Source organism: Alexandromys fortis, unplaced genomic scaffold, assembly GCF_014885135.2.
Source record: "Alexandromys fortis isolate MF-2015 unplaced genomic scaffold, M_Fortis_MF-2015_v1.1 scaffold_119, whole genome shotgun sequence".
Lineage (NCBI taxonomy): Eukaryota > Metazoa > Chordata > Mammalia > Rodentia > Cricetidae > Alexandromys > Alexandromys fortis.
Genome location: NW_026067991.1, coordinates 5,618,731 through 5,628,071, shown reverse-complemented (window position 1 = coordinate 5,628,071; position 9,341 = coordinate 5,618,731). Strand labels below are relative to the sequence as shown.

At 42.0% G+C, this 9,341-nt stretch overlaps 1 protein-coding gene across 1 annotated transcript in view; it reads left to right on the top strand.

Moving 5' to 3' along the window:
* LOC126512200 (protein mono-ADP-ribosyltransferase PARP14-like) overlaps positions 1–9,264 on the top strand; it is a 31,943-nt gene extending 22,679 nt beyond the window's left edge. Inside the window, exons 8-14 of the mRNA XM_050159840.1 lie at positions 3,370–3,424; positions 3,981–4,130; positions 4,390–4,452; positions 4,817–4,981; positions 6,122–6,328; positions 6,416–7,015; positions 8,730–9,264. Coding sequence (XP_050015797.1) covers positions 3,370–3,424; positions 3,981–4,130; positions 4,390–4,452; positions 4,817–4,981; positions 6,122–6,328; positions 6,416–7,015; positions 8,730–8,908 — 1,419 coding nt within the window. The 3' untranslated portion in view covers positions 8,909–9,264. The remainder of the gene's footprint in view (positions 1–3,369; positions 3,425–3,980; positions 4,131–4,389; positions 4,453–4,816; positions 4,982–6,121; positions 6,329–6,415; positions 7,016–8,729) is intronic.
* Positions 9,265–9,341: the final 77 nt, after the last annotated feature.

Below are 9,341 nucleotides of genomic sequence, written 5' to 3'. Positions count from 1 at the left end.
TAGATATAGAAAAAAAAACAATTCTTTTTCTGGAAAGTTTCAAACACCCACAAAAGTCCATAAACCAACCTAATGAAGTTCTCTATCTGTTATTTAGTTTCAACTGCTATTGCTCTGTGGCCGGGAGTTTGATCTATTTTTCACATATAATGCTGACACAAGGTTCTGTCTCTAAACAGTTCACCAATTTATTTTGAACATAACCTAACCACAAAACACACCTTGAAATGCAGTCATTCCTTCAGGTGGTCAATGATAGAGTTAATGTGTGAGGTTACAGCTGTCTCATGAATGCCTCTCCATCTCTCCATCCTCATGTCTGGATCAGAATCAGATAAGTAAGGCTCACACATTGTACTACCCATTATAGAGTCAGGTAAGTAAGGCTCACAAATTGTCATACCCATTATAGAGTCAGATAAGTAAGGCTCACACATTGTAATACCCATTATAGAGTCAGGTAAGTAAGGTTCACACAGTGTAATACCCATTATAGAATCAGATAAGTGAGGCCTACACATTGTAATACCCATTATAGAGTCAGGTAAGTAAGGCTCACACATTGCAATACCCATTATAGAGTCAGGTAAGTAAGGTTCACACATTGCAATACCCATTGTTTTTATCAGTTTATAGGGTTGCCTGTCCTTTGGACACAGAAATGTTAATACATAATATCAAGGCACATTTATGGCATTATCAATCTGAAAATTCCAGGATGGGATGCAGGTGATTCCAGCCACCATTCTGGAAATGTAATTAATCTTGAGTGAAGGATGTGGCTTGAACACGTCCCCATGTGACTTAGGACACTTGGACCAAAAATATTAGAATCATCCTCGGTCACAGTGTGTCACATCAGCTACGGCAATGTGGTCTGACTCTAAGGCCTGATTTCTGTTCTCCATGTCTTTATAATCCAGTAGAGCACATGACCTTAGTGTTAGAAGAGTTTCCACAATGTCACAGTAAAGGTGACAGCCCACAGATGCCCGTGGATTGTGCTGTTGGAGTTTTTGGGTCCTATGTCATTGTTATCCAGATCTAGAAACTACCTATAAATTCATGGAAGCAAACACAGGGATCCTACATTCTAATCGGGCAGCCAAAGCTCCCAACTCCTTCAACTTGGACTGTGCAAGCACAATGAGAAAATGAGGTTCGTTTTCTTAGTTATGTTTGTTTGTTTGGTTGTTTTTTTTTTTTTTTTTTCCAATACAGGGGTTCTTTGTGTAACAGTCCTGGCTACCTGGAACTAGGTCTCATAGACCAGGCAGGCCTTGAACTCAGAGATTGGCCTGCCTCCCAAGTGCTGGGATTAACCACCACCCCATATTTAGGCTTTTTTTTTTTTTAAAGAAAAGATCTTGTTAAGTAGTCCAGACAGTTCACACTCATGGCAATCCTCCTGCATCAGCCTGCTCTCTCTCTATATATATATCTGTTTGGATTTCCTGCCTGAATTTACTCTGCTAAGTCACTGGCCAAAAAGCTTTATTCATTAGCAAATAAAAGCAACATGTATACAGAAGGACTTCCCACATCATGAATTACAATTACATAAAGAGCTGCTTGTGAGTGGAGACCGGGACAGAGACTGATGAGCAGGAGTCTAAGGTCTGAACACGGCTTCTAGGTGCAGCTTCTCTGGGCTGTTTGGTTAAGAAGGGAATGAGTTTCAATACAGACACACTGAGTAGCACAAAATGCAGAGATTGTTTAGTCAGCCTTGTCCGAGTCTCCTCTGCTATATGATTCTAGATGAGATCATGTAAATATGCAATTTAATATCCTTTCCATTTGAAAGTATAAAATAAGCATCTCTACATTCCATTAAATATTCGTTGAAAGTATAATTTTTATTGACTACTGTTTTAACACATAGACATGTGAAAGTGTAGAATTATCCCTCCATTGGATTTTAACTGTCTGATTTTTGTTATAAACATCACTCTAGTAATAGGATTTACAACATTGTTCACATCTGTATTTTACAGGACACATTTGTAAAAGGTGTATGTACAGTTTGTCTTTCATTTTGTTTTTTGAGAAAGTATTCCTCTGCATAGTCATGACTGTCCTGGAACTCAAATATAGAGATCTACCTGACTCAGCCTCCCAATTAATGGGCTTAAAGCTGTGTGACACCACCTCTCATCAATATGTCTATTTTTAACTTTATAATATAGAAGTAAATTAAATACTACTGTTAAAGGGGTTATTATTTTCCAATCATGTGCATGTGTAGTTTTTGATGCTGGCCACTGGTGCTGTAGTAGAGAGAGAAACCCAACAAAATGCTAAGCCTCCATTTTCCAAAGGAACAGAGGGGTTCAACCTTCTTGGAAGAGACTGACACCCAGCTCACACTAGCTCACTCTAGTGACTTTATTCAAACATATACAAGGTTAATAGGGGCCAGGAAATGTTCCAGCTATGGAATTCATCTTGCTTTTGCTGCCCTTGAGAGTAGACAGCCCACATATAATGGAATGCCACAATCAAAAGTAAGAACCCCAGGTTTCCATGAGTGTCTTCAGACCAAGTTCGGTACAGCTGCAAGCTAACATGGAGCTCCAAGTGCAGAGTCTCTAGACAGACAACATTTCTTCAAGGTTTAAACAGTCTCAAAACACTGTCAGGCACTGGTGGCATACACCTTTAAATCCAACACCTGGGAGGCATAAGCCGATGGATTTCTTTGAGTTTGAGGCCAGCATGGTCTACAAGAGCTAGTTCCAGGATGTAGCGCCTGCACTACAGGACAGTTCGTGAGTCTGCAAGGGCCTGGAGATTAAGGAACACAAGAGGCGTGGGTCATTTTTGAAGAGGGAATGAGGAATGTCGTTTATTCAAGCTTAGAGAAAACCTTTTATACTTAACTGCTGCACAATGGAAACCCCCCAAGCAGATGGGAAATTACCAGGCTCAAGAAGGAGCAAACATCTCCCCTATAGCTAACCACCAGGGTGGGCAGAGGGTGCACGGGAAAAAGAAAAAGATGTTTTGTCAGAAATTGCAAGCTATTCTCAACATGAACCCTGGGAGGAGGGGTAGACCTGTGGGCCCTATACCAGGACAGGCTCCAAAGCAACATGGAGAAACCCTGCCTTGAAAATAAAAAAATAAAAAATAAAAAAAAAAAACAGGCTCAAAACAATTTCTCAACCAATCAACCCAAACATAGCAAAGGCTTTGCTGAAACATGTCACTCGAAGCCAGGCACACGGCTTTACGATACATATCACTACATGTGTGCTTTACTATATACATCACTACATGTGTGCATACAGAATCAGAAGCTCCCAGGATGCAAACTCACTGATCGCATAGGGAGTATAATGGTTAAAACTGTGTTTGTGTTTCCAGGCATTTTCATATGAATTTGACAAAAGGAGTCATGGAAATCCAAGTGACACCCAAGGTAGAGTAAAGTGTTTAAGTTGACCAGTGATTTCTTGTTACCAAGTAACTGTTCAATGACAGGGAAAGGATGATGGTGATCATTTCTCTGATAAGTCAAACATATTAAATGAAAATTAAAGGATATTCCATGCATGTGAGTATAAAAGAAACTGGCCTGACTTGGGTAAAGGGAAAGGTGGGCCAGGTCATATAAGCTGTAGAATGGGATTGTTAAATTACTGATGAGACTACCAACTCCAATGGATCATGTGACATGGCTTTTCCAAGAGACACCTTAAGAGACAATACAAGCCAACACTTCGCTGTCACATGTGGCTTTCTGTTTCTGAGTTCATCTTGTTTGGGGTTCACTGGAACTTTGTTTTGAAGTGAGGTTTTGCCATGTTGCCCAGGATGGCCCCAAGCTCCTAAATTCAAGTCATCCTTCTGTCCTAGCCCGGACCCAGGGCGACAGTAAATGGCAGCCAATATAGTGATAGAGCAGCCTGTGACCTCAGCTGTTCTTGCTTCTGATGACTTGGTGCCTAATTCTGTCTTTTCTTTCCTCTGGGCAGGTTTTTATGGGAGTCTCTCCAGCCCTACCTTAGGAGTGCATGAAATGAATATTGGCCCGATCCTCTTCCAAGTGGCCACGGGGGACATCACCAAAGAAGCGGCAGATGTGATTGTCAATTCAACATCAAACACATTTGATCTCAAATCAGGTACTTAGTGAGATGGATTCTGTCTCCTGCAGTAATCAGTGTGGTAGATCCTATGAAGAAGTGTTTCTACAGACAAAATGGTTTGTTGACTTTGGCTTGTTCCTGTTAACTAATATCTATAAACCTAATTCAATCGGCTTTTTTACAACTGGCAACATTTTTGAAATTTTCCTCTCTGTCCTTACTGCTCTATGATGGGATGTGTTGAGACACAAAGGCATCTTTCTGGTCAGGTCACGGTCTTGATTTTCTCATGTAGGAGTCTCCAAAGCAATTTTGGAAGGTGCAGGACCAAGTGTGGAGAACGAATGTTCTGTCTTGGGTAAGGAATGATGCTGCTTCTTGGAGCTGGATTGGAAGGGAAAGATTGACTGTGAGAGGCAGTGAGGAAACCAAGGAAGGGCCTGGGGCTGGGAGGACAATGTATAAATCTTTTTTGTTTTTTGTTTTCTTTTGTTTTGAGACCCATGTATTCATCTTAAGATCATATATTTTATGAAAGAATTCCATATGAAAGTTAAAAGTAGAAAGATATCTCACAGTTAAGAGAAATTTATCCCCAAATTTCACGATATGTAGTATTTCGTGAACTTTTAATTCATAAAACGTTTTCTCATGAAATCAGACATCTTGCTTTCTCCAAGCACAGGTCAGCGTCTGACTCTGAATCTGCTCCTGTTTCACAGCTCAGCAGAACAGTGAGTACATAGTTACTGAAGGTGGATCACTGAGATGCAAGAGTATTATTCACGTTGTTGGTGGGAATGACGTGAAGAGATCAGTTTCCTGTGTTTTGGAAGAATGTGAACAACGGAACTACTCATCCATTTGCCTACCAGCCATTGGCACAGGTCCGTAGCTGCAGGCTGTCAAGGTTCCATTCCAAAGTGTCCACTTCCCCATGGATTTGGTGCTCACTGGGTCTGGGTGATGACAGGGACACCTTCCCTAGGAGTAGACAGTTTCCTCACTCCAAGGTTCCCCATCTACTAGGAAAAGAGCAAAGCCTGCGGGATCTTTAAGAAAGAGAAAAATGAGCAGTGTGCATTTATGTGCACCTGTGTCTCCAATGATGGTCAGGACAGAGGCAGGAGGAGTCACCTGTGTCCCCCAATTGTCTACAAGTTTAGTCAAAGGCATCTGCTGTAATTTCCTGCCCCAGTGGTGGGCACCATTAACAGGAATAATCCAGATGGACTCTCAGTCTATCAAACCAGCTTTCCCAGGAGACTTTTACACTGCCTGTCATGTGACTTTGACAGCTGCCATTCACTTTGGGCTATTCCACAGTCTTACCTTGCATTGGGTTCCAGGGCTTGAGAAACAAGATCTGAACATGGTGAAGATAGGAGTGGATCTACTCAGTGGTGATTCGAATTCTGCTGGGGAGCTAAAATGGTACAGAGTATGGGGAAGAAAGACATCCTGGAGGCTCAGGGTAACTAATATACCTAGAATTATAGACTAGAACAAGTAGCTTACGGTTCTGGGTGCCTTGGAATTACCTTAGTTTGAATCAGGTCCCCAGCAGTAGCCGGGAGAATCTCAACACATGGATAAAATCTAGTAGAGGCTCAGATTGTCTCTGTAAGAACCATGTTGTTTCAAGGTGTTTTACCTTTTTTTCTTTCCTTCTTTTACTATCTTTTGAAAACTCTAGTATATCAAGTGGGGAAGTCCACTGAACTCTGTAATGGGAAGGGAGTGACCCTGGGAGCCAGGACCAGCTGAAAAGGACAGATGTGAATGTCGCAAATCAGAACAGGCTTCAGGGTCTTGTCCTGAAGTGTTGACCTTCGGACAGCATGGAATAGAAACACCTCCCCACTGTGCCTAGGATGTCAAAACTATGATGATGTCATGTTAAAAAAATATACATAGATTAAAGTTGGACTATGCATTTTTCTTTCCTGTGACATCTGGAATTCCTTGTTTATGTAGCAGCCTTTTGCAGGTGGATCTTATCCTTGTCTTTTGTGTTTGTTTTAAAGGAAGTGCTCAACAGGACCCAGATGCAGTTGCTAAAGCCATAATGGATTCCATTGAAGAATTTATCCAGAAAACATCAGTGCGGGCTGTGAAGAAAGTCAAAGTTGTTATCTTCCAGCCTCATATCCTGAGTGTTTTTTATGACAACATGAAAGACAGAGAAGGCTCCCCAGCTCCTCCCCAGCCGTCTCTACTGTCTAAGATCACCTGTGAGTTGTTCACTTTTATCAAATACATATTCCTCACCTTGATGCTGAGGGGAGTAAAAGAAAAATTAATTTTCATTTTCTCTTTAGCCTTTTTTGGCTTTTCAAAGCACACTCCGCACAAACAGGAGACCCTGTTTTTGGAGAAGAAAATAGAGCAGACAGTTTTCCAGGTATGTGGCATAGATGAAGACAGTGTGGAACGCACGATCTCCTGGATACAGAATCTGATCAACAAAGAGCAGCTACCCTATAGCAGTGTTGATGAGTGTGTCAGAGACTTTGGTGAGAAGGAGTACAAGAAGCTGAATGAGCTGCAGGAGAGGCTGAATATCGTCATTGAGCTGGACAAGAAGACACCTTTGATTAAAGTTGCAGGAATCAGCAGAGATGTGATGGGAGCTAGAGATGAGATTGAAAACCTGATCAAGAGCATCCGGTTGGCTAAAGAGAAGGAAAGCCAGGCAGACTATGTCCTCTCATTCGTGGAATGGCGATATATTGTCAACAACGTCACACACTGTTTCGACAAAATGACTAACATGCAGTTGGAGAACGCACGGCAGGCAAAGCACAGGAGCACTGTTGTCAAAATTAATAATCAGGACTTCACAGTGAACTTGAGGACGAACATGGCCACAGGCCCTCAAGGACAGAGTGTCACAGTTCAGCGCATCTTAAAAGATGAAGGTAAGTTACATGGATGTGAGTGTCAGCCATTGCCCCAACTCTGAGTTTTACATTATGTAAAAACACAGTGGGGTTTTGTTGTTGTTGTTTTCTTTTTGTTTTTCAAAATAGATTTTCTCTGCATTAGAGCCCTAGCTGTCCTGGAACTAGCTCTTGTAAAGCAGGCTGGCCAGGGACGCACAGAGATCTGCCTCTGTCTCCAAAGCACTGGATTAAACGCATGAGTCACCACCACACAGCTTGTTTTATTTTTGATAGTTTTATTATGCAGCCATTGCTGATCTGGAACTCGCTCATTCTCTCTCTCTCTCTCTCTCTCTCTCTCTCTCTCTCTCTCTCTCTCTCTCTCTCTCTCTCTCTCTCTCTCTCTCTCTCTCTCTCTCTCTCTCTCTCTCTCTCTCTCTCGCAGAAATGTTTCACTATGTAGCCATGGCTGACCTGGAAGTTAAACCAGGCTAGGCTCTAATTCAGAAATTTGCCTGCTTCTACTTCCCCAATGCTGTGTTAAAGGCATGATCCACCCATGCTCTACTGTATTAAATTTTAAAGTAGATAAAATTCAGATAACCTTAGTAGAATAATTTAAAGATCTTGGTCTCTTAAGTTTCCACAGCGTACATTATGGCCAATAAAATACAGCCCAAAAAGAACCATCCTAACTGTAATAACAGTTAACCTAGTATTTTCCATCTGGGCTGTTTATACTGGATCAGTTCTTCTGGTGAGATAACGGCTGCCTGAGGCAGAGGTAAAAAAAAGAATAGTTTCAGAAGGGATATGGCCCAGGGTTCTCAAGAATACAAAAGTCAAGGAGAGGACAGACTTGTTAGAGCTGGCCTCTGTGTCCATGATGATGACCAAGGGAAGAACCCAATTCTATTCCCATATTCTTCTCTTTCCTGTGCCAAAGGTTCCTGGATACCAGTGCAGGAAATGGCGTACAGGTTTCTGGTGGATCTGATCCCCAGGAAGGGAGTGGCTGTCTTGTGTAGGCTGTCATTCCTGCCTTCAAACCACATGAGTCCCCAATGGCTTCCCACAGACTAGATTCATCTTCTGTAGGACCAGTATGAATGAACCCCCAGTCCCTATGCACCCCTAAAAGAGTGACATATAATATGTGGTATTATACAGCATGCTACAGACAAACCCTACCATCTACCCATCTACCTCTTAATTATGGAGTGAGGCAAATGAGAAAATACATGTAGACTACCCTCCAGTGGTACAAACTCATTCATGTGCAAATGACAGAGATTGTTCAGAACAAGTTAGTAATGAATTTGTTAAATCACATCAGAGTAGAGGCTGTGCACTAAATGAAGGTGAGTTACAGCATGTAGTCAGTTCTCACACCTTAGCAAGACCAAAACAGGAGTAGACAGAGAGGCTCCATCCCTAGGAAACCCTAACTCAGGACATGGATGGCTTTTGTCTTCTTCTGGAGAGGGTGCTTGGGAACAAGTCTCATATGTGTCAGGTAAGAGATCTACCACTGCGCTATCTCACCTTAAATCATCTGCCTCTTTAAACAAGTTTTTCATCTCATCCTGATGCCAATGGTCCATGTTCCACACTTTTAACAGCATCCTTTTAGAAAGATAAGAAATTTCTTGAATACATAGAATTATGAGACTATAATACAACAGGGAGGCAGGTTTTGTCAAAGCATACTGGAAATGCACACAGGAGCCCTCAAATGTCTATTTTGCAGCTGAAATCCCTTCAAATTGGAGTGACATGAGGCAGAAGAAATTGCTTGTGGTCAGTCTGCAAACCAATAATCCTGAGTATATCATGGTGGCAAACCAGTTCCACCAGACCTGCCAAAACTTCGTCATAGAGAACGTAAGTCGGGTGCTGAGTTTTCTAATGGAAACGTTACATAGTTAAGTAAGTGATATTACCCATGTTCCTGAATAAACCCACTCATATATGGGTCTGGAGGTGGCCCATGGGTCAAGATTTTGTATTGTGGGATGGAAAGATGGCTCTTCGGTTTGGAGCACTGGTTGCTCTTCCACACATCCTGAGTTCAGTTCCCAGCATAGTGGCTCACAACCATCTGTATTGAGTTCTGGTGCCCTCTTCTGGCCTATAGGAACACATGCAGGCAGAACATGATATTCATAATTAATTAATTAATTAAAAGATTTTGTTTTGCGCTGTCAGAGGACCACAAGTTCCAAGTTTGGTATCCAGACCCACATCAGGTAGCTTACAACAGCCTGAAACTGTAGCACTTATCTGGCCAACCTAACTTGGTGCATTATCTCCAGACCAGTAAAACAGGCGTGTGTGTGTGTGTGTGTGTGTGTGTGTGTGT